Consider the following 25451-nt stretch of genomic DNA (forward strand, 5'->3'; position numbering starts at 1 on the left):
GGGAGATGTTCTTTTGAACCCTCTTCTCCACTCCTTGGAAGGCCGTACTGCAGCGAACCTATCCTCTTGGGTTCGCCCCCTTCGAGCCCTTGTTTTGATCGGTGCAGCCTTCTGGGGTCACCCTCTGTTCGTCCACGGAGCCCTTATTACAGCTGGATCAGTCCCCCGAGAACACCGCGTCCCTGTCCCCGAATCCCTTACACCACTGATCAGCAGACCTACCTCTGTTACTGTGGATACCCTTCAGCCCTGGTAACCAGCCCTGTGACTTCCCCTCCTCTTCCTCATAGACTCTCAGGAACCAGCCCGGTGACTTCTCCCACCCTCCCTCATGTGCCATTGGAAACTGGCCCAATGATTTCACCTCCTGTCACTCATCGGCACCCAGGAACAGATCCCATGATTTCACCTTCCATCGGCCCTGGGTCCCAGGGAACTTGCCCCACCATGTCACCTTCTCTCACTCCTAGGTCCCTGAGAACTGCCCTCATTATTTCACCTCCTCTTGCTCATCGGCCCATGGAAACTAGACCTATAGCTTCCCCACCCCATTCTCACAAGGTTTTGGAAACTGGGATCTCCCCTCCCCTCTCTCCCTGGTTTTTGGGGAGAAGTTATAATGACCCTTCTCTTTCCCCAGCTTCTTCCGCACCCACTGGCAGCTTTTACCATGTCCACCTTAAGCCTCCAGACTCTTGTGAACCTAAACCACAGCTTGACCTGCCCCTTGGGAAAATTTTCTGTGGCTCCCCACTTTCTTCTCAGGCAGGTACATCTAGCTCTGCCAGCTCACCTCAGGAGGGCTCTTGTCACTGTTCCCATTTTTCTCCAGAGGCTCACATACCTGCCCCTGGTAGCCCTTATTGTGCCATCCACCCGTCTCCTAGGAGTACTGGTTCTCGTTGTTCACCCCCGTCCCAGACTCCCATAAAGCCTTGCTTGGAGTCCATATTAACCTGGGAGACTAGTGGGAGCTCTTACCTCTTGGTAGATCCAGGCACCACGATTTCTTATGCCCCTTCTGCCCCCTGCGCTCCCTGTCTCCCTTGCCCCCCCTGTCCCCAGGAATCACCTTTTCCCCTCTCCTCTCACTGTCCTTCTACTGTCTTCTCCGTCCCTTCACCCTTGGGCAACCAGTTTATATCTCCACCCCACTCATCCCCCCACAGAAGCTGTAACGAAACCCCTCTCCCTACCCCAGTTTGCCCCCAAGTGAAGTCCCCCAAATCCTCAGAGTTAAAACATCCACGTGCTCTCCACAGATGTCGCTCCCTGGTTGTCCCTCTCCAGCACACACCTCTTGACCAGCCCAGGCCCCCTAAGGCCAGCTCCTCTCCTTCACCTCCCTCCCGCCCTTCTGGTCCTTCTTGTATGGTGACACCCATTACCACTTGCTCAAATCCCTGCCCCAAAGAACTTCCCCAAGGAACTACCTTACCTCCTGTGATCCCTAGGGCTCTCAAACCTGTTATCCCCACTTGTCTTCCCCTTCGCCTTCCTTTTGGTACTGTTCCACCCAATAGTTATGCTCAGAGCAGTCCCCGTGGACTCTCCATAGGACCCCCATGCAGTACCCAGATATATTCTGTGGTTCCCTCGACCCCTGATCCCTGCCCACTCCTTGGTTCCCTCAGTCAACCCATATGCCCCCCTCAGGGTCATAAACTGCCCATGGTGCCCCCCTGTGGCATCTATAGCACTCCCAGGGCCCCTGCCCAACCTTATCGCCAGCCTGTGGCACCTCCTTGTTCCACCCATATCTATTCTTTTATCCCTTTGCGAGCACCCTTTGATCCTCAAAATTTACCCATTGGCCCCCAAACCCGGTGCCACCCTGATACCGTGTCCTGTGGCTTCCATGTCTACTCTGTGGCTCCTCGAGTCTCCTGCAAAGAGTGCCCCCAGGTTCCCTACAGCTGTCCTTTGCCTTCATCCAAGACTTCCAACTGTAGCACTAATGTCAGCTCTAGCTCAGCTGTTATTAGTGAATGCCAGAGTAGCGACAGCCAGAGCAAGAGTTGCCATGAAAGCAGAAGTCAGAGCCAGAATGAGAATACCCATCAACCCCGCAGAAGTCAAAGTCAGAGCAAGAGTCTCCATCCTCACAGAAGTCAGAGTCAGAACAGGAGTCCTAGTCGGAAGAGAAGTCGGAGCCGGAGCAATTGTTCCCACCAAAGCATAAATCAGGATAAGAGCGAGTGTCATAGCAAAAATCAGGGCCAGAGTGAGAGTTCTCCCTGTAGCAAAAGTCAGGGCCAAAGCAAGAGTGGCCTCCATGGCAAAGGTCGGAGCCAAAGCAAGAGTCCCTGCCGTGGCAAAAGGCGAGACAAGAGCAAGAGTCTCTCCCACAGCAGGAGCCGGAGCAAGAGTCCCCGTCCCAGCAAAAGTCAAGGCCAGAGCAAGAGTCCCCACCATAGAAGTCATGGCTGGAGCAAGAGTCCCTGCCATAACAAGAAATGAGGGCCAGCAGAAGAGTTCTGATCAAACCAGAAATGCAGGCCGGAGCAAAATTCATTGCCACTCCAGCTGTGGCGGCCCGGACCAACCTGAGGGCTCCTCAGCTGAGGTCTTCGTTTTCCTCATGATCTGTGTTTATGCTCTGCAAGCCTGACTCATTTCCCTCTCTGCCACCCCCATAGAAGTCCCCATTTTGGTTCATACCTCAAGGTTTCTGTGAGTTCCCCTTGTCCCATGTTCCTGGGGTATAAGAACTCTTCCCAAATGACCCTCAACCCTGTGATTCTGAGCATTATGGTGTCAGTCACTGCATTACATTAGGTAAGTTACCTCTTACCTGTCTGTCAAATGTGGAGGGTTGATATTTTTTTTGTATCCCACTGAGCTATCTGCTGTGGTGCTCACGTAAGTTAGGAGACCAGAAGATGCTTTAGAAGATGGAAGGAGAGAAAGCATCTTTTATTTTTAAGGCTTCCCCCAGGGCCTTCATAGATTCTTCCAACCTTCTGTAAGACTGCCCCCAAGAATCCTATCCTGAGCTGCCATTTTCTTAAGTTCTTCTTACTCTCAGGCCCCAGAGTGACCCCACCTGCTATTGTGAGAGCTATAGCTTGCTTTCTTTCACAACCCTGAGTTAGAAGAGCCGGCTCCCCACCCTTTTCTCTTTCACACTTCTCTGGCTGGCAGAGGTAGGATGCAAAGGCAGAAGTGGGCATATTGGCTGTAGGGCTCTGAGGTATTGGTGAGGTCAGGTGATAGGGGAGAGGTAAGACTGGGAGACCAATAAGCCTGTTCTTTTCTTTTTAGGCTGCCACAGAGCCCAAATTTCCTGCCACTCAACTGGCTCTGCAGAATTTTGACATGACCTACAGCATACAGTTTGGTGATCTTTGGCCATCCATCCGGGTCAGTCTCCTTTCAGAGCAGAAGTATGGTGCACTGGTCAATAACTTTGCTGCCTGGGATCTTGTGAGTGGAAAGCTGGAGAAGCTGAGTGCCAGGGACTTTGTGAATGACGCCATCTGCCATGGGGAAGTGGAGGCTGAGAGTGGCCAAACTACAACTCCATCCCTAGCCTCTGGGTCCTGCAGCCCTAACCTTCGATGCTTCACTTTCCCCAGAGGGGATGTCAGCCGGTTCCCCCCTGCCAGGTAGGATCTGTAGTCGTGGCTAGGGCCGTCCTGAGTGTCTGCTAGAAGTAGACAGAAGGAGACCCAGCTTTTGTGCCATTTAATGAGGATCCTAATATTGCTAATATTTACTGAGTGCTTATACATGTTAAGTGTTTTTCTAAGTGTTGTGTGTGCATTATCTCCTTTTGTTCCATCAACAGCACTCTGAGGTAGGTAATATTGTTCCTCTTTACATTTGAGGAGCCTGAGGTGCAGAGAAGTTAAGGCACTTGCTTGCTTTAGGTCCCTTAGATAGCAGGTGGTGCAGCTAGTACTTATAGCCAGGCAGTTTGACCCCGGAAGCTGCACTTTGAACCTGCTCTGCTCCACTGCCATCTCTAGATGACAGCCATCTCTAACTTGAGCACTTACCATACCTTCCATAGTTAAAGTGTGTATTATTTACAACTTCGTTCTCATTTTGCCCTCACAGCCACCCATCCAAATGAGGGGGACAGGTAAGCTCATGGTACCAAAGAACAAGTGGGACTTGCTAGGGACACCAAGTTAGTACCAGAGGGGACTCCTGTTCTTCTGATTCAGTGCTCAGATTTATATAAAGTTGGATGGGGGCGCCTGAGTGGCTTAGTTGGTTAAGCGTCCGACTTTGGCTCAGGTCATGATCTCATGATTGGTGGGTTCAAGCCCGCATCGGGCTCTGTGCTGAATGCTTGCTCAGAGCCTGGAGTCTGCTTCAGATTCTGTGTCTCTGACCCTCCCTACTCATGCTGTGTCTCACTCTATCTCTCAATAAATTAAAAAATGTAAAAACAAAATTTATATAAAGTTGGATGAAAAAGACTCTTGCAATCAAATGCTATATTGTACTTTAGAAACTGAGAAAAGGAGAGCTATGGGAATTGATCTTTGAAGGATTGATTCACGCATTCAGTAAATATTTATTGTCTACCAAATGCCAGGCCTTCTTAAGTGCCTGGGTTACAGGTACAAAAGCCCTCACTGAGTTTATAGTCTAGTGAGGAAGATAAGTATTGGGAAACTATTTATAATTGTGATAAGTGCCACAAAAGAAAAGTACAAGATGTTATGAGGTTTTATAACTTGGAGATCTAATGCAGTCTTTTCTGAGGAAGTGAAATGTAAGCTTAGACCTAAAAATGAGTAGGAATTAAAGCTGGTGGCACAGAGGTGGGGATGGGAATGCGAGGCTGCAGGAGCTGGCAGGAGCCAGATTTTGAAGGTCTTCTAGGCCATAAGGGATTTTGGACTTTTTTTCTAAAAGGAAGAGGGAGCCATAAAAAGTGTTAAGGTGGGGAATGACATGACCAGATTTGAATGTTTAAAATATCTTTCTGGTTGTGTGGAAAACAGATTGGAGAGGGGCAAGGCTATGTATGAAACATGAAATGGGGATGTAAATTAGGAAGCTTTTGCAGTAGCTCTAGCTACTGGCTTGAGGGAGGGCTACATGCTTAGGAAAATTAGGAGGTGAAGCTGGAAGAGTATGTTGGGGGCCATGTATGGGAATCTTGAGTGCCAGGAGCTTACAGGTTGGGAGAAGGGGATTTTTCTGATGGCCCAGAGTTGCTTATAAATGGCTGGACCTGCCAGGGCTGAATGGCTTCAGACTACACGCCCTATTGTACATATTGCTGTAAATTGCCAAGATCTGTTCTAGAGAACTGCCGGAAAGGGTTTCTGAGTAGGGGAAAGGCAGTAATGCACAGTGGTTATAAGCATGGGCTTTGGAATCAAGAAAACCCAAATTTGGATTCTGCCTTCATCATTTATTGGACATGTAGCTTTGAATAACTGACTCTTGGCTTCCTTTTCTGGAAAATAATCCAGAAAATAGATGGTACTGATACTGTAGCTCATTGTGTGCCAGCTGCCATTCTAAGCACTTGACTCCTATTAATTCCTTTCATCCTCACAATAATCCTATCTGGTGTGTACTGTTATTACAGATGAGGAAACTGATGCACAAAGTGGAGACATTTTCTGATGGCACACAGTTGTTGAGCACCTGGGCTGGATTTGATACAGCCAGATACAGGCTCTGGAACCTGGGTTCTGCTGTGTCCCACGGCTGTGGTGAGGCCTGGGTGGAGTGACGTATATGAGACACCTAGCGCAGTACCTGTGGTAGAGCACTCCTAAACAGTGTCTCTTACTGTCCGTGTTATTCTCATCAAAGTTATGCTTCAGGAGGATCACTCTAATAAACTGGGTGGGAGGAAGATAGATTGGAGGCACTGGTTTCAGGCAGAACCACAGATTAAGCACCATATGGTTTCCTAAGTTGCCTGAGTTTCTTGGCTTCTACTCAGAGGGGTTTGGATTTCCTTTCTCATCTTGATAAGCTCCCTTACTTAGATTAGGGAATCCTAACCTCTCAGGAGGTCAAGGATGTATCTAGGGAGTCCAGGAACCTCCGGAAACCATCTGAAAAACTTGGTTTTTTTTTTTTTTTTTTTTTGAAAGAGGCACTGTAGCTTTTAGCAGATTCTCAAAACTGTCTGAACCAAAAAAAGTTTGAGTGACACTTGCAAAGGAAGGAACTGGATGAGAATGGGTTTTGTGGACCAGTGCTGGTTGATAGGAATTCTGTGCTTTTATCAGGTTTCTTGTCATTCTCCTCTGCAGGGCAATAGGCACACAGTTTTAGGGCCAATCCAGGCATGATTCCACTTTGAAAATATCCTATCATAGTCTGAGCCTATCTGTGAAGGGGTCACAAATCCACCTCAAGACCGGGGATTGTAGCTCTTGTAGCAGACCCTCAGTGCTGCTATGTCTCATGTCTCATCACATTTTTCTCCCAGAGCCTTCCTGTCAGGGCAGCAAAGATCTGGTTTCTGTCTTCCTGAGACTGTCCCCAATGGCTGAGCTGTGTCTCAGGCAAGGGAATGGCTTATGACAACTGGCCTGGGAGTGACCACTCTCTCTACCCACACGGATCCTGCCTGTCTTCATGCCTCTTTGGCTCTCACTTGGGCTCTTATCACAACCTTAAGACTGGTGTCTGTTTCTAATTTGTTCTTTCTAGCCCACCTAGCTTTCTAAAACTCTAAAATTTTGGTGATCACGTCATAACCAGTACAAACTGGTTAACTGCCTCCTGGTTACAGTCCAGACTCCCTTAGCAAAGGGCCTAAGGCTTTCTACAATCTGGCCTCTAACTGCTTTTCAACCTCAATCTCTTTCACCTTGTATTTCTGCTACCACAGATTTCTCATTGTTTCTGAGAGAAGCTATGAGTTTGCATGCTTCTGTGCCTTCGCTTGTTCTTTTCTCTTCTCTTGGAATGCTTCTGTTTCTTCCGTCCCTCCCTCCCTTCCTTCACCTAATGAGGGCCCGTTTCTTCATCAGGCCTGACTCAGGTAACTGTGAGAGGGACAACTGATGGCATTCTTCTCTGAACCCACAAAGAATTTTGTATCTTGATATGTAACCCGATAAGACTGAGTTCCTACTCTATGCAAAGTGGTGTTTCAGATGGTGGGGGTATTACAGTGAACAAACAAAGTTTCTGCCTTTATTCTAAAGAGGAAGGAGGAGGAGAGTACACACACACACACATACACACACACACATATCTGTACATGTAAAGTGAACAATAAGTGCCTTAAAGAAAAGTAATGTAACATAGATAGGAGGTAATAGGAGTGGGGGGGTTGCTATTTTATTTTTATTTATTTATTTTTTATTTTTTAAAATTTATTTTGAGAGAGAGAGATAGAGAACAAGGGGGGGGGGTTGGGGGGGGNCTTATGTGGGGCTCAGACCTACAGATGGTGAGATCATGTCCTGAAGCAAAGTTAAGAGTCAGACACTTAACCAACTGAGTCACTCAGGAGCCCCTATTTATTTTTTAAATGTTTATTTATTTTTTGAGAGAGAGCACATGTACCCACATACATGAGTGAGTGGGGAAGGGGCAGAGAGAGGGAGACAGGATCCGAAGCAGGTTCTGCACTGACAGCAGTGAGCCTGATGCAGGGCTCAAATTCAGGAATCGTGAGATCATGACCTGAGTGGAAGTTTGTTGTTTAACTGAGTGAGCCACCCTGGTGCCCCTGAAGATTTTATTTTTAAGTAGTCTCTGCATCCAATGTGAGGCTCAAACCCACAACCCTGTGATCAAGAGTTGCACGCTCCACCGACTGAACCAGTCAGGCGCCCCTTGATCTGTGTTTAAACGGGTCACTCTGCCTGCTGTGTGGATGAATGAGCAAGTGAGTGAGAAAGTGAGTGTGGGTCGGAGAAATGACGTTTTGGTAAGTAGAACTCAGTAGCTCCCAAGGGCATGGACTCGGTGGTCTTGACTTCCAGTGGGCCTCCTGACTTGGAGTTTGACTATAAGTTGGTCTCCTCTCTTCTAGGCTTGGCAGCCTGGGTGTCATGGACTACTACCTGATGGATGCTGCTTCCTTGCTGCCTGTCCTGGCCCTTGGCCTGCAGCCTGGCGACACTGTGCTTGACTTATGTGCAGCCCCTGGGGGAAAGACACTAGCACTGCTTCAGACTGGCTGTTGCCGTAAGTCAGAGGGCTGGTGTCTTGGGCACGGAGGGCTCCCTACCTCACCCAGTCAGGGGCACACTGAATCTGATGGGATCTCAGGTCTCAAGGTCAGAGGGGGTATAGTGCTTGCCTGCTAAGGTGGTGTGTGTTTGTTTGCAGCTTATCTCTTCTCTCTCTCTGTCAGTTGGCCGAAGAAGATTGCTGAGCAGAGCAAGGTCTCTGAAGGCAGATTAAAGTGGGGTCCTGATCAATCTATACCTGACACTCTTACCCCCCTGTATCTGTTTACTTTGTCTCTAAGATTAAGTTCCATTTCCTTAGTCTGCCAGCTAAAGCAATAACATCTGGCTTCAGCCACCCTTTATAGCTCTGTCATTCTTCCCCAGACTTTATGTGCTTCAGCCACATCCTGCTACTCTCTGTGGTTCGAATAAGCCTCCACGTCTTTTGCTCATGTTCCATTTTCTCTCCAGAATACCCTCCACCCTATCCTAGCTGGCCTGCCTATGTCCTTTTCGCTTTCAAGCCTTAGCTCAAGTGTGCCACCTTCTGGAAGTCTTCCCTCATGACTTCTGCTGGCTGGTTACAAAATGACACCTCTCTCTCCTATGCTCCCATACCATGGGCATCACCCTAGCAACTATTAGCACATTAGCCTTGCATCAGAGCTTTACCAGGTGTGCATTTTCTCCCTCTTCAAGATGATGAATTCCCTGGGGACAGGCCCAAATTTTATTTATCGCAGTAGTGCAACCACCAGCCTGGACTATGTGCACCGGAAGTGTTCACTTCAGCCATCTACTGCTGACATCCTGCCTTAAAACAGGCAACTGTTTTTCCCTTGGGGACCTGAGAAATACCCAGAACAGGACAGTGGTTTTTCCACTTACCCTGGAGCTCAGCCAGGTCTCTCTCGCCTTGTGCCCTAGCCTTTTTGTTGGGCCTGGGCCCTTCTCTTCAGTTCTTGTCAGCCAACTCACACAGTTTGAGTTAGCTTCCAGCCTCATGGTAGGCCCTATGGATGATTGAGCAAGGTAGTACATTTGATCCTACCTTCTGGAAGTGCAGAGAGAGAGGAGAAATGGTGTCGATATGGTTCAGTGAGTCCAGTGCAGGAGATCCCAGCCTCTGTGCTGGGCTCTGCTGATCTGACTGAGTGCTGTGGGAATCCATCAGAAAGGGAATGAATGAGGTAGGCTTACTTGGAAGAGGCGGGAGAAGGGCCAAGGAGAAGTAATTGAGAATTGCTTTTCTAAGGTGTACTAAATTACCAGCACCTCCTTCCCCCCATCCTAGCTCCTCACCTACTGAGTCTTTGATGCCAGTGGACGAAGGCAACTTCGAGTTTACTTAGTCTAGTCCTCATATTTTACAGAGGGGGAAATTGAGTCCCGAAGAGATGGAATAACTTAACTTTTACCTGAGTTGGAGATAGAACCAGAACTGGAACCTTGCTTTTCTGTTCTCAGTTCCTATCCTTCTGCAAATTCCTCCTGAGCAGAGAATTCAATTTTTACTTCTTGGAGTGCCCTCAAAAATTGGGACTCTTTGGCTTTGTGGGAACACTAAGCTAGTTCATGGGATAGTCCCAGTGGATAAGGTGTGTACTCTCTAGTTCTTCACCTCAGCTTCTACCTCCCTTTCATTCCTTGACTCCGAGGACAGGTATCAATTACCATTTGTTATCAAGCTTGTAGTAATATTTTTTCTTACAGGAGATCCAAGGACAAAGTGAGCTCTTTCTTGAACTTGTATCTGTCACAAAAGGGAAAGTAAAAGATACATTGTGAGTCAGTTAGGATTAGGTTTGGTCATATACAACAGAAAATCAAGGAACTGGCTTAAAGAAGAAAAGTTTATTTCTCTCTTACATAAGAGAACTGGCATATCGGCAGCCTAGGGCTGGAGTGGAGTCTCCACAATCTTCAGGGACTTGGGCTCCTTCTTTCTTTTTGCAACCTATTTTATTTATTTATTTATTTATTTATTTATTTATTTATTTTTAATTTTTATTTATTTGAGAGAGAGAGAGAGCCAGAGAGAGAGAGAGAGACAGTGTGAACAGGGGAGGGTCAGAGAGAGAGGGAGAAACAGAATCTGAAGCAGTCTCCAGGCTTTGAGCTAGCTGTCAGTACAGAGCTCGACACGGGGCTCAAACCCACAAACTGAGATCATGACCTGAGCCAAAGTCAGATGCTCAACCGACTGAACCACCCAGGTGCCCCTAACCTATTTTATTTCTGTCTCCCATCGTCAGGATTGCCTCATGGCCCAAGATGGCTGCTGAAACTCCAGTTACCACATTCAGATTCAAGGCAGGAAGAAAAGATTGGCTTAAAGGGGCACATCTAATTGCATCTCCCCAGAAATCCCATGCAATAATTATGCCTATAATTCATTGACCAAAACTTGGTCATATAGTCATTCTTAATTATAAAAGGAGGCTAGGAAATAGGGTACATTGCTCCCCTTTCCCTCAAATAAAACTGGAGTTCTATTACTAAGGAATGGAAAGAGAACACATTTTCAGTAAATAATGTATAGCATCTGCCAAAGATGGAGAGAGAGATACAGGATTCAAGAAAAGTATGAGAGAGCATATTTGTTTAGAAATATTTATACTTGGGGGCCTGGGTGGCTCAGTTGGTTAAGTGTCCAACTTCGGCTCAGGTCATGATCTCACAGTTCGTGGGTTCGAGCCCCATGTCGGGCTTTGTGCTGACAGCTCAGAGCCTGGAGCCTGCTTCAGATTCTGTATCTCCCTCTCTCTCTGACCCTCCCCTGCTCATGCTGTCTGTCTCTCTCAGAAATAAATAAAACATTAAAAAAAAAAGAAATATTCATACTTGGCCTGTTTTATTTATTTACATTTCCTTTCTGAGTGGTGTAGGTGTTTGTGTTTGCAACTTCTGCTCTGGAGTGTCTAGTACTGTGCCATGTACATGGTAAACATTTCTTCTCCACTTGGCCCTGCCCCTGGGGCCTGTGTTGATTGGCTGTGCCGAGAATTGGTCTGATTCTCCATCAGCACCATTGCTGGTGCGATGTTTTGTTGGGCCATGGCTTCTAAGTTTCTTTATTCCCACAGGCATTTTAATGTGCAGACTACCCACAACCATCTATAGATTCAGGGCAACCCCTATCAAGGTTCCGATGGCATTTTTTCCCCAGAATTAAAAAAACAATGCTAAAATTTATATTCCCACAGGCAATCTTGCTGCCAACGATCTGTCTACTTCTCGAACAGGCCGACTACAGAAGGTCCTTCACAGCTATGTGCCCCAAGATATCAGAGATGGGAATCGAGTTCGAGTTACCTCATGGGATGGCAGGAAATGGGGAGAACTGGAGGGGGATACCTATGACCGGGTGAGTGATTCCCAACCTGAGACATCCAGCTAGCCAAATCTGGCCCTCCCGTCCCAGCTGCAGGCCCTGAGCGAGTAAGATCTAGCTCTTGTATTTGGGGACATAAGACTACTTCTGGACCTCATCAGCTCTCTGTGGGTGATTGGGAGAACATGGCCATCTGCACAGTCGTCAGTAGTGTCTTCATTGGAGACAATTAACGGGAAAGAGTTTGAACCTGACTGAGTGGGAAAAAGGGTATTAGACTTATTTTATCTCTCAAATAAAATTCATAGACCTGTAGATGATATTTTTGGAAACATAATTATAGAACTTTTTCTTTTGTTTTAATTTTTGTTTTTGTCTCGTGCCTAGGACAGAGTGTAGGCTCTTAGTAAATGACTGAATGATTTTGTATTTCTCACTTTAAAACTTTTCCATATTGGATATGATGTTTTAGCATAAAATAACTTTGAATCCTGATCCTGTTATTCAGTATATTAGCTACCTTCTGTGCATTGTATCATCTGTAAATTGGATGTTTCATTCAAATAGCCAATGACAGAGTCCTAAAGCATGAAGGGTGCCTGGCTGGCTCAGTCGGTAGAGCATGCAACTCTTGATCTCAGGGTTATAGGTATGAGCCCCATGTTGAGTGTAGTGATTACTTAAAAATAAAATCTCTAAAAAACGGAAAGACTTCTTTCTAGGTTGACATCAATTATTTAATTATAGTAATTTGGGTGTTGGCTTTGGTTTTTTGACCAGCTTTGAGTATGCCTAAATATACTGTTTTCTTACTCATTATATCAATTGTCTACCAGGTTAAAATGAGAAGCTTTGTCAGGTACTTTGCAATGGAAGGATGGGCAGAGGGGGCACTGAGTGAAACCTTTCAGGGCAAGGGCCTAAGGTAGAGGAGCCAGTTAGGAGCCCTAACGCAGTACCCTGTAACACTTGTGGGTAGGTGCTGGTGGATGTGCCCTGTACCACAGACCGCCACTCCCTTCGTGAGGAGGAAAACAACATCTTTCAGCGGTCGAGGAAGAAGGAGCGGCAGATGTTGCCTATGCTTCAGATGCAGCTGCTCGCGTGAGTAACAGATTTACAAAAACTCTGGACTTTGTGCCACATTGCTCCGGGGGTGGGGGGGGCGGTCACTTGGGGGACTGGAAGGTCTTGCCAACACCATCGCCCACAGAAGGGTCTTCTGACTGAGGAACTACCTGGAGGAGACAGATATGATAGGGTGGCCTTTCTCTGTAACATACAAACCCCATGTGGTAGGACACACATAGCAGGGTGGGTGGCACAGATACATTTACATTATCTCACCTCCATGCTGGTCCCAGTCCCTGTGAGTAGCACAAGTTTGAGACCTTGAAATAAGTTATTGAAGTCAAGGTTCTGGAGGGCTGGTAAGGACTCAATGCCTAGCTAGCACCAGGGTTTGGCCTATAGCCAGAATCAGAGTTCAGGGGATTGCTTCCAGCAGAGAGCCCATGGAGTAAGGTTGGGTTACTGCTCTCCTTCGAGAGTGACTTCACTGGTGGTATCTTTGTGGAAGAGACTTCAGAAGCTAACACAGCCGTGCATCCCACAGTAGACTCCACTGTGCATGCTTCTAGCTCCTCCTGTTGTCCTTCTGCTTTTAGGAGGCTCAGTAGTCAGTGCTTTTCTCTCTTTCTGGTTTCAGGGCTGGACTCCTTGCTACCAAACCAGGAGGCCACGTTGTCTATTCCACCTGCTCACTCTCGCATTTACAGAACGAGTACGTGGTACAAGGCACTATCGAGTTCCTGGCCAATCAATACAGCATCAAGGTTCAGGTGGAAGACCTGACTCACTTCCGAAAGCTTTTCATGGACACATTTTCTTTCTTCCCATCCTGCCAGGTTGGGGAGCTGGTAATCCCAAACCTCTTGGCCAATTTTGGGCCTATGTACTTTTGCAAAATGTGGAGGCTGACATAGCATCACCTGGTTCCCGAAGCCCTGGTGTAGGAAGGTAAAGGGTGTACTCCCATGGAGGCACCAGAAACCGAGTCCAGTGGCAAAGATGCACTCTGGGTCCTGTCTCCATCATGTTCCAGTCTTTGTATAGACAATTTTCAGCGTTAGAAAGTAGGAGTTTTTCTGTCCTGCTGTCCAATTGTGGAGCATCAGCAGGTTTCTCACTCACCTGTTATACCCCCTCGCCCCATATCTAAGCCTGTGCTAAAGGTTTCTGCCCGATTAGGGGCTTAGGAGGAGCCAGTGAGCAGGCCCACACTTTAAGCTGTAAACTTGGGGAGAAGCATTTAGCCAATAAAATTGTTGAAGCTCCACAGAGCTGGGGCTGTAGCTGGGGCCTCATGTCAGTCCAAGTACTGTTAGTTCCATTTGTACCAGCTGCTGCTACTGAGCACCAGCTCCTAGGGGTCCAAAGCCCAGGAACTCAGCCTGGTTACAGACCTCTGGTTACAAAGCACCTCTCCCACCTGAAGTGAGTTCTGTGTGATCAGTCTTCAGCAGCCGATGGGCCCAAACAAGCCTCCCTAATTTCTTCAGATGGCCCATGATCTAATTTAAGGGACAAGCAACTAAAAATGTTAAGCCAAATGCATGATAATCTGCTTAGAACACCGAGAAAGCTCTCCTGAGCTACAGAATGGAAGCCAGTCCTACTGCTGCCCGGGGTGGCTGGGGAAGCCGCTTCTGCCTCAGGGCTGTGCTCCTCTGTGTGTTTCTCCCATGGTTCATTCATCTGGCAGGTATGCCTTGAGCTCCCAAGTGAGTGACTACGGCTCAGCCAGGGAGCTGTCAGAGGTGGAGCTGTTGGGAGTGTGGGAGGTGAGGCCTCCTCATCCTTCTTCATGGCAAAGCACCTCAGCAGCTCCTAATGTCTTCTTCTGTTATGCTTTTTGTTTTGTTTTTCTTATTCCTGGTCTGTGACCCAGCTCTGGTTTCCATTGTTGTTCGGCCCACCCACAAATCCCTGAGCTCTTCCCCAGCGTCACAGGGCCTCACCTCTCAGAGTGTGTGAAGTTCGGGGCAATATTACATCATTGCTGATTGCATGCTAGTTATGTTGTTTTTGTAACTTTAACGTAAAAAAGGTAATCCTTTAATGGCAGGGATATTAAAAATTGCTTATGGTCACTTGCAAAATACTGCTGTTTTTAATTTAAAAAATTTTTTTCCTGAAAAACTGGTTCTTGTGGAGAAAAGGGAGCATAATTTCAGAATACTTGTGTTCTTCGTTCTTCCCACTTTCTTTATTTATCCCTCCTCTTCCTCCTTCTGTCACTCATTTTGTTCTTTATGCCTTTTCTGCTAATTCTTGTTTGGGTATTAGAGATGTCAGCTGAGAAGGATTTTAGATAAGGTTAAGCCCTCTTTTTTCTTGGGATCTGCATTGTAACTGAGGGCCCTGGAAGACCTTTCAGACTCAAAATCGAGTGAAGCTAGGAAGACAGAACTCCAGGGAGTAGGACCTTAATTAGTCTCCATGTGTGGTATGTCGTCCCTGTCTGCTGTTTACTCTGCACTCAGTATTGGCTGAGCCTGTGAGGCCTCAGGTGCCTGGGCTTCGGCTCTGCCTTCTGGGTATCCAGCCTGGTGCTAACTAAATGCTCAGCAGTGGTAATTCAAGAAAAGAGAGTCTCTTGCCCTGGAGTCCCAATCAAATTGCCGATAGACTGACCCAAATAGAAAAAGCAGAGAGCTACTTTGGAAAAAAGTTTGATTATCTCCTGTAATTGAATATTTACTTGCCCTGCAGCCCAGTTATCTCAATTCTAGGGATAAATCCAAGAGAAACTCATACATGTATACCAGAAGATTGGTATAAGAATGTTCATAGCAATTCCAAAAGGAAACCCAAATGCCCATGAGCAATGGAATAGACAAATAAATTAGAATATTCACACAATGGGATATTATATGACCTTCAAATCAAATGAACCACAGTGACACATAATAATAGGGACAAAGCCTTACAGTAAAATATTAAATGAAAAAGTTTACTCCCAAAAGATTAAATGTAGCATCATGCCCTTTTTTAAAAAAAGAAAAGAAAAGAAAACTGAAGGGCTTCAGTCTGGTTCAATTGGTTCAGTCAGTTGAGCATCTGACTCTTGATTTTGGCGCAGGTCATGATCCCAGAGTTGTGGGATCGAACCCTACATCAGGCTCCGTGCTGAATGTGGAGTTTGCTTGTGATTCTCTCTCTTCCCCTCTGTCCCTCTCTCTGGCTCATGCTCTCTCTGCTTCTCTCTAAAAAATAAAATTAAAACAATTTTTAAAAACAAAAATTTATTATAATTTACATACAATATAATTGATTAATTTTCAATGTACTGTTTAATGAATTTTGATAATTATATAATCACCACCACCATCAAAACACAGAAAATGATTCTATCTTCTAAAAAGTTTCCTTGTGCTCCTTTGCACTCAAACCCCTTCCCCCATCCTTGGTCCCAGGAAATCACTGATATGCAAAACATATAGTTTTGCCTATTCTAGAATTTCCAATGTGACATTTAAATGCTGAAGCTCCCCTGATGATTCCCAGGGTCACTTTCTTTATTGATGGTTTACAACTGGTCTAACTGGTTACGTGTATCTGGCTTGATTACATGGCCAGAGAAGTATAAAATTCCTTCCCATGAACTTCGCATTTGAGCTCTCCCAAAGGCAAGGCTCCTTACACAGATCATGGTGATTGAAACATCCTTGCTGGTATTTGATATTATCAGTTTTAAACTGTATTCTAGTGGGTTTGTCTGAGTATCTCATTGCGGTTCTAATTTGCATCTCATGTTATTAGAGTTAAATACAACTAAGAATTTAAAAACATTTTTATTTATTTAAAAGAAAAAAATTTTTAATGTTTTATTTATTTCTGAGAGAGAGCGAGAGAGAGAGAGAGAGAGACAGCATGAGCAGGGGAAGGTCAGAGAGAGAGGGAGATACAGAATCTGAAGCAGTCTCCAGGCTCTGAGCTAGCTGTCAGCACAGAGCCCAACATGGGGCTCGAACCTATGAACCCACGAGCCGTGAGATCATGACCTGAGCCAAAGTTTGACGCTTAACTGACTGAGCCACCCAGGTGCCCCTAAAAACATTTTTAAAGAACACAAATGCAATAAAACTATGTAAAAAGAAGTACAGAATGGTTCTCACTGTGGGAATCAGCGTAATGATTCCCACAGGTAAGGTGGATACAATAGAGCTGGAGGGACCATATAGTTAAGTTATTGTCAACTAAATTAGTTAAAAGCTCTGCATAAAAGTGTGTTGTATGGGTCACCTGGGTGGCTCACGTCGGTTAAATGTCCAACTTCAGCTCAGGTCATGATCTTGCAGTCTGAGAGTTCAAGACCCGTGTTGGGTTCTGTGCTGACAGCTCAGAGCCTGAAGCCTGCTTTAGATTCTCCCTATTTCTCTGCCACTACCCTGCTTACTTTCTGTCTGTCTGTCTGTCTCTCTCTCTCAAAATAAATAAATGTTAAAAAAAAAGTGTGTTGTACATCATAAAAATAGTAAAAGTGTGTCGTGCAAAAGGATTATGATTAATCCAATGTTGTGCACAAGATGGCCAAAAATAGAGAGGAGGGAGTAGAGAACCGAGCTCACAAAGTATAAGAGTGCCAAATGTGACTTGATATGGGTTGTGGGAGATATTTAGAGACCAGGAAGCTTAGCAATGTTGCTTCAGTCTTGCTTGTGAGTTCTTCTTTCTGTGTGACCATAAGTGTTGGGGCAGCTGTGGGTCACATTAGAGAGGTAGCTTGGGTCTGTGCTTTTCAGCTTGTTGGGGGCAGGGGTCATAAATCTATCTGAGAAACTGGTAAAAACTAACTTTGGCATTCTCAGGTGAAATATGCATTTTACATATAATCTCAGGGGTTTGGGCATTCCCTGAAGACCATCCATAAACCCTAAATTAAAAACCTTTGGGAAAAAAACCGAACAACTTTGGATTAGAAGGTCTCAGGATTTGATGGGGCACCTGGGTGGCTCAGTTGGTTAAGTGTCCAACTTCAGCTTAGGTCATGATCTCACGGTTTGTGGGTTCGAGCCCTGCATCAGGCTCTGCACTCACAGCTCAGATCCTGGAGCCTGCTTTGGATTCTGTGTCTCCCTCTCTCTTTCTCTGTCCTTCTCCTGCTTGTGCCCTCTCTTACTCTCTCTCAAAAATAAATAAATAAACATTAAAAAGTTACTTTTAAAAAAGGCCACAGGATTTGAGGGTCTTTAGAAGAGGACCAAGGGGGCAAGCAGAGCCCCAGTGGCTAACTCAGATCACCATCTTCTCCTGCCAACCTGCTCTTCTTCCCATCTGCATTCCTCTTCTCCAAACCCAGCACCACCGTGGGGCCCTGCTGCCCAAGCCAGGAACTGCAGTTACCCTTGATGCTTAATTCAGAATAGCAGTGACAGTAACCACTATTGCATTTTGAACAGTTATCTGTCCCAGGCTGATGCTAAACATTGTTTTATAGGCATCATTGTTTCTTTCCTCACAAAATCCCTGAGAGATAGGTACTCTTTTTAGGGCCGTTTCATAGATAATGAAACAAGCTTAGACCACTTAAGAAACTTTCCAAAAATAACACATAATCTAAAGTTTCTTTCCTGATCCCTCTAAAGCAGGCTGAGTTGTTCCTTCCTCTTTGCTTCCCCAGCCCTCTGTAAGTACTATAAATGTAGTACTCCCGTGATTGCTTTCTGTCCTCAACCCCTCCCCAAACTAGGAATTATTTGGGGTAGGAAGCCAGTATGCATCTTCGCATTCCCTCACCCCCCAAAACCAGTATGCTTCATATATAATTAGGTAATCAGTACACATCAAGTATCTGTTGGGTGCTAGGCCCAATCCTCGATACTAGAGAGAGTGGTGAACAAAACAAGGTCCTTCTTCTCACAGGATATATAATCTACTGGGCAAGCTAGGCAAGTAATTACAAATGAATTCCGACTGAATGATAAGTGAACAAAGTACCGAGAGAAGTGAAGAGCACCTTCACCCACGGGACCTAACCTAGCCTGGAGGAAGAGAGGTTTAAACACACCTGAGGATGTGGAGGAGTGAGTTAGGCAGCGGGGATGTGGGGCATGTTCAAGAGAACAGGTCATGTGACTGTGAAGCTCCTGAGGCAAGAGAGGGATATTCCAGGACCTGAAAGAGGTCTAGTGTGCTGAAATGTAGAAGGGGGTGGCTGTGAAATACGAGGTTACAGAAACAGGTGGAAGCCAACTGCACCAGGGCCTTGCAGGCCACTTGAAGGAGTGGGTATTTTATCGTGAGAAATTGGTAGCCATTGCAAGACCGAAAAAAATTTTTTGTTAATGTTTATTTTATTTTTGAGAGAGAGAGACAGAGCATGAGCAGTAGAGGAGCAGAGAGAGGGAGACACAGAATCTGAAGCAGGCTCCAGGCTCTGAGCTGTCAGCACAGAGCCCAACATGGGGCTTGAACTCAAACTATGAGATCATGATCTGAGCCGAAGTCAGATGCTTAACTGACTGAGCCACCTAGGCACCCCAACCATTGCAGGACTTTAAGCCAGAAAATAATCTGATCAAATTTCCATGGGCCTCCTGCTGGAAATATGATTATCAGTAGTATTTGCTGAATGAGGAAATTAGATAACTGGCTTAACAAAAGATTCTTCTGAAAGTCAGTCCCATCCTTAAGCTTACTCAGCCTTCACATCTCTGAGTAAATGGGAATTGCTAAATGTCAAGCTGCTCAGACCACATTTTGAAGCGACACATTAGGAGGTACATTGGCAAATGGGTAGAGCCTGAAGGAGGTGGCCACTATAGAGAGGAAACTGAAAGTCTCAGCCTAGGAAGAGGAATTGATGGAATTGAGGGTATTAAGCCAAGGGAGGGGAAGGCCTAGGGAAGAGAGATGCCATCTCTAAATAGGACTATTCTGAAGCAGGGTGGGGGCAGAGGTATTTTGAGTATCCCTAGGGGGCTGAGCTTGGGCCAGTGGAAGGAAGCTGTAGTGGGCCAGATTGCAGATCAACCTAAGAAATCTTTAAACTAATGTTCTCTGAACTAGGGTTCACAACCATGATTCATTAATGGTCATGAAATCAGTTTTGTGGGTATGGTAGGACTTTTCATAGACCCTTGGTGGAGTTGCCTTCCCCACTCTTTCTGCAAGTAGGCATGGCTATGTGACTTGCTTTGTGAAATATTAGCAGAAATGGTGCTTTTCTTCCACATTTCTGGATGGAAGCTTCGAATGTGAGCATCCGATTTGCCATGTCATTCCCGCCACAGTGATCATGGGAACATTTGTTGAGATGGAATCTGCATCAGCTTGAGTGCCTGAGTGACTGTGTGGAGCAGAGCCCCCCATGGACCTGCATTCGACACGTGGTGAAAATGAAAAATAGCTGTGGTTGTGTTAAGTCACTGAGAATTTGTGTTGTTACTAAAATATAACTTGGTCTATCTTGACTGCTACAGTAGGTATGGGCCAGCTCCTTTTTTAAATTTATTATTGTTTTAAATACGCTGGGTATGGAGCCCAACATGGGGCTTGAACTCACAGCCCCTGAGATCAAGACCTGAGCTGTGATCAAGAGTCAGATGCTTAACCAGCTGAGCCACCCAGGCACCCCAAACCAGCTCCTCATTTTTAATAAAAGAGAATAGAATAGAAAATACCAGATTCACACTAATCTATAGTGACAGACAGCAGATCAGTGGTTGCCTGGGTGGCTTAGGAGGAGAATAAGATTGGGGAGCAAGCAAAGATAAAAAGAATAGATAAAATATGAGAAGGACTTGGCTGGATCAGTGATGATAATGTGGTGTAAACTGGGGAGTGTTATGAACTCAATCATCTGTACCTGAGGCAATGAATGAAAGACTAAACAAACCATTAGTTATGAAAGGTGCTGGTGATGTGCATTTCCTGCTGAGTTGAGTAGGATTGCCTCCCAGGAGGCCTTTCTCCTGATCCAGAGGGCTGACTAGTCAGGAGAGGGAGTATGACCAAGAAGTGGGCAGGTAATTTGGGACTCTTACAAAATTACTGTCCTTTTCTCTCCCCAACCCCTTTTTGTCTGTTTAGGAGATCAGAGCCACTCAGTCCCTTTCTGTTCTGTTCCTTTCAAGCCCTGCTGCCCTTCATGGTCGTCCCTTCCAGACTGGGGCACTTTAATTATACAGTATTTCACGACACTTGAACGTGGACTGTTACTTTAAGCTGTACTCTGTGTATTCCCATGACTGTCCTCAGGGCTCAGTCCTGCTTGGATCTTTCCCCAGAGCTCCCCTGGGGAAGACCTTGGCTCCTCCTGGTGTCTTGAACTGCTTCTCCTTTTTCTTCAGTCTGATATCACCTGCTTTCTATCTTCTAAGAATTTTACTTTTTATTCCTGGTTTGCCAATAGCTCCTGTTTTTCTTTTAAAAATATTTTGTTTTCCTGTGAATGGCGTAGGTAAATGCATGTGCTTTATGTGCCGTCTGGAACCTGAGGCCTCCGAATTGGGTCTTGAAGGATGAATAGAAGTTTGCAAGACATTGTGTGTTGCACAGTGGGGGTGGTCAGAGGAAGAGTATGGAGGAACACTGGACACTAGTGTGTTCAAAGGCACAGGACATCACTGGGGCCTAAAGTGTTTGAAGAAGGCTGAGAAGTTAGTTAGGACCTTCCTTCATACTTGTGCTCATTCCAACAGCCTGGCAGAACCGTTAGACACTGAGTTTTAACCCTATCCATATGTTCATCCAACTCACAGAACCAAATGTGGGCATCTGCTGGAGCCATGGGTTCTCTCTCTTGTAGATGCCTGTTTGTGAAGGAAGCTCTAAGCAGGATGTTGCCTTAGGGAAGAAGCCAGGGAGCTTGATAGCTGCCTGTCCAAGCTGCCAGAATAGTGACATCAGAGTAACTGCAGACAACAGCCCCACACCTTCTGGTTTCAAGGGCATTCACCTTGGTAGACCGAGGAATTGCACAGGTCCCAGCAATAACCAAGAGCAAGGGGCCAAGTGAGAGGAGGTAAGAGGCCTCTTAGGGTTGTACTGAGGTTCAGCAGCAGCCAGTGCTGGAACCTGTTAGGGGGTGGGGTCCTGGGAAGAGAGAAGGACCAGAGTCCCCTGAGAGAACTCTGGGGGGACACATTTGTTTCAGACACAAAGAAATTCAATCCATCTCTAGTCAAAATTTTGAATGGCTCTCAAAGGGATCCTGATCTGCTTTACAAAAGCCATCTTCACAGGGTGCCTGGGTGGCTCAGTTGGTTTCACCTCAGGTCATGATCTCATGGTTAGTGGGTTTGAGCTCCACATTGAGCTCTCTGCTGTCAGCACAGAGCCTGCTTTGGATCCTCTGGCTTCCTCTCTCTGTGCCCCCTCCCTCAATAAATAAACGTAAAAAAAAAAGCCATCTTCACTTTGTGGAATGATTCCCCAGAAAAGCTTTAACAGATTTATGTTAGGATTTGATTTACACACTAACTACCAAGAATATGCTTTCTGTGAAATAAGAGGTAAATGTGTAATAATGGCCTACCAGTGCTTCTCAAGAAGGGAGTCGTGCTTTTCTGCATGCCTGGTTTTCAAAAACTGGTTTGCCACCCTCGAGATGTTGTCTCCCACACTATCTTGGGAGAGAAAGCTCATGGCATATGAGCTGACTCCACACTCATGCTGATGTCACCGGATCCAAGCGAAAAATATGCAGGTTTCAGGATCGAAATAAAAATGTTCCCCTAGGAAAATTGCTACTGCTGTGGCTCATTTCTAGTCACATTCTTTTATTATTTTATTTTATACAGACTTTGCTAGATGTCAGGCACTGTTCTACACATGTGACTAACATGAACTCATTTAATCCTCCTAACTAAGGAGGTAGTCCAATATCCCCACTTTACAGATAAGGAAACTCAAGCGCACAATGGTGAAGAAACTTACCCCACAGTTTCCAATAAATTTAGGAGGGAGAAAGCCTAGTGTTCTGTGTATATCCAAAGAGGACATGGGTTAAAATAGGTTGACAAAAACAGATTTAAGGTGAGGTGTGGATGATGTGTTTCCAAGCTAATGAACAGGAACTTTTAATAACAATTCTAAAGTCTAGATGTCTGTGTCCATATTACAGAGGCAGCAGCGAGTCTTAAAGATCCAGGTTTGACACACGATTGGCCCCCTCACTGGTTATGCATCATTGAGCAAGTCACTGGTTGTGGGCCTCAGTTATCCATCTGGGCAGTGGGGATCGGGAGATATATCAGTTAGCGATTACTTTGTGACGAATTGGCCTCAAAATTAGTGATTAAACAGCATTTGTTATTCTGAGTTTACGGGTTTGCTGGTGGCTCTGCTGAGCTAAGCTGGCCTTGGCTAGGCTCATGCATGTATCTGCATGTAAGTGGCCCTGCTTATCTTGGCTGGGTGCTCTCCCCTGTGTGAGAGCCTGAGCAGGGACAAATGAGCTGAGTAGGTCTCCCCGCACATAGCCTTATCCCTTAGCTTGAACTTGTTCTCTTGGCAGTGGCAGGGTACCAGGAAAGAGAGAGAAAATTCTCTTGCAGCCTAGGCTCAGAAACAGCACAGCATTCCTTGCGCTGCACTCTTTGGGTTAAAGTAAGCCACAAAAGTAAGCCCAGGTTTAAAAGGGTGAGGAAAGAGATTCCACCTACCAAAGGGAGGAGCTACAAAGTTATTTTGCAAAAAGCACTAGAAATCTAGCACAAAAATCTAGAAAGGAGTGTAGTACTGGGATCATTTATGTAGTAAGCTTACCACAGGAGATGGACCCCCTAACTTAGAAGACAGTGTAGGGGAAGTGGGGGCCTTTAAAGTGGTAGGGAGGCCCAGACAACTGATGTCAAAGACCTAACAGTGCTTTGAGAATTGTGAAACACTTCATGAATAGTGCTTCTGAGATTGGTACCCTACCTCACCTGTGGGAGTGTGAATTCCTTGAAGCAGGGCTGTGTCCCTTCAGTACTGAGGGAAGTTTCCCAAGTGAAAGGAAACGGAGAAGCAGAGAAGTTAATGGCAACAGGGGCACACTCTGCATTCTCACCCCCAGAACCAGAGACAGACTTCAAACCCTCTGGAATCTGAGAAGCTCCCTTCCCTTTTGCAAGTTCTCCTTCCCTTTCTTGCAACTCTTCCCCCACCTCCAAGGGAAGGAGGCAGGGTATTACCTGTCTTCCTGACAACTGAGCACACACAAGGATGACTTGCTCAAGGTCACCAACTAATGGGGGAGGGACACCCTGATCCTGCCCAGGGAACCCACCTGAGGGACTGTCAGTAAGAGTAACTCTCCCCAACACTGTAACAGATGAGTGCAGGTACATGCTGTTCTGGCTCTCAGAATGGTGTGGTGTTGACTGACTTACAGATGCCTTTTGGATAACACAGGTGGAGCCTTGGAAACCTATTCCCCACCGGATCCTCGAATCTCCCTGCTCTTCCATTCCATGGTCTCTGCCTCCAGCTCCTCCACATTGCCTTTCCCCAAACACTGGTAGGATTGCATCACATTTCTGCTTACTAATGAACTAATGTTTATTGAACTCTCACAATGGGCCAGGTGCTCTTCTAAGCTCTTTCCTTGATTAAACTCATTTAATCTTCCCAATTCTTCCCAATTCTGTAAGGCAGTCACTTCTCTCATTCCCCATTTTGTAGATGAGGCAACTAAGGCACAAGAAGTTAAAGTGACTTATTCAAGGTGACATCGTAAGCAAGTGGCAAATAGGATTTGAACTCAGGCAGTCTGGTTCCTGAGCTTGGGCTTCTCAGGCCAGAAAACCCCTCTCTGTAGGTGTCTTTTTAAAAAAATAATAATAATAACAATAATATAATGGTTAACATGCATGGAATCCTTACTATATGCTAGGTCCTGTTCTGGCTCTGTTATGTGCATTAACTCATTTGATTCTTATAATAGTACTAGAGAATTGGGGGGGAGGTACTATTATTGTCCTCATTTTATAGGTAAGGAAACTGGGACACTATCACACAATAAGGATGGGTTGTCAGACACTCTAGCTTCAGAGCCAAGTTTTATATACCTCTGTACTATCTGCTTCCCCAAGGGCTGTTCAGCACAAGGGCGCAGCATCCAAAGGCCCTTTGGGTTTATGCAGTATGATCTCTGCTTTTTCCACCAAAGTATACCTTTTGTCTCTTGGCCTATGTATGTTTTTTCCTTCCAAAGCTCCAAAGGCCAGATCTGAGGTTTGGTACTTGCCTCAGTTTCCCCAGCAGCAGGCCTATCAGGTAGTAGCAGGGGCCGGTAGCAGTTTGTTGAATTGAACCACAGAATGTTAGAAGGTGAAGGGATGATCTCTCAGAGGAATGAAGTGAGCACCCGCCATGACCTGCACATTAGACTTGGTCCAGGACTTGCTGTCTTGGCTTCCAGACCCCACCCAGAACCCTCAGATCCTTTCTGTAAATTAAATCCCTCTTAATATGCCCCCAGGAGGCTACTACTTAGGGAAACCAACATCACAGCAAAGAAACACAAATGAAGGTTTTATTAACAGAGTTCCTAAATTAACAAATTTTGGGCCAGGGCACCTGGGTGGCTCAGTTGGTTAAGTGTCTGATTCCTGATTTCAGCTCAAGTCATGATCTTAAGGTTTGTGAATTTGAGTTCTGCATCAGGCTCCATGCTGACAGTGTGGAGCCTGCTTGGGATTTTCTCTCTCTCTCTCTCTCTCTCTCAAAAATAAGTAAACTTAAAAAACAAAACAAAGAGACCCTACAAATTTTGGGTCAACTCACAGCCGGTTATAAACTTGCTGATTAAACCTCAGCATGGCCTTAGTTTCCCCATAACTCTAATCTTTTTTTATAATTAAAATTTTTTTAATGTTTTATTTATTTCTGAGAGAGAGGGAGAGAGAGAGAGAGAGAGAGAGAGAGAGACAGGGTGAGCAGGGGAAGGGTCAGAAAGAGAAAGAGAGATACAGAATCTGAAGCAGGCTCCAGGCTCTGAGCTGGCT

At 45.8% G+C, this 25451-nt stretch overlaps 1 protein-coding gene across 1 annotated transcript in view; it reads left to right on the forward strand.

Moving 5' to 3' along the window:
* The window catches only part of NSUN4 (NOP2/Sun RNA methyltransferase 4), a 23162-nt gene extending 8550 nt beyond the window's left edge, over positions 1 to 14612 (forward strand). The window contains exons 2-6 of the mRNA XM_077752149.1: positions 3265 to 3608; positions 7976 to 8130; positions 11324 to 11484; positions 12431 to 12555; positions 13160 to 14612. Coding sequence (XP_077608275.1) covers positions 3265 to 3608; positions 7976 to 8130; positions 11324 to 11484; positions 12431 to 12555; positions 13160 to 13436 — 1062 coding nt within the window. The 3' untranslated portion in view covers positions 13437 to 14612. The remainder of the gene's footprint in view (positions 1 to 3264; positions 3609 to 7975; positions 8131 to 11323; positions 11485 to 12430; positions 12556 to 13159) is intronic.
* The last annotated feature ends 10839 nt before the right edge of the window (positions 14613 to 25451 follow it).

Source organism: Crocuta crocuta, unplaced genomic scaffold (assembly GCF_008692635.1).
Source record: "Crocuta crocuta isolate KB4526 unplaced genomic scaffold, BGI_CrCroc_1.0 scaffold367, whole genome shotgun sequence".
NCBI classification, from domain to species: domain Eukaryota; kingdom Metazoa; phylum Chordata; class Mammalia; order Carnivora; family Hyaenidae; genus Crocuta; species Crocuta crocuta.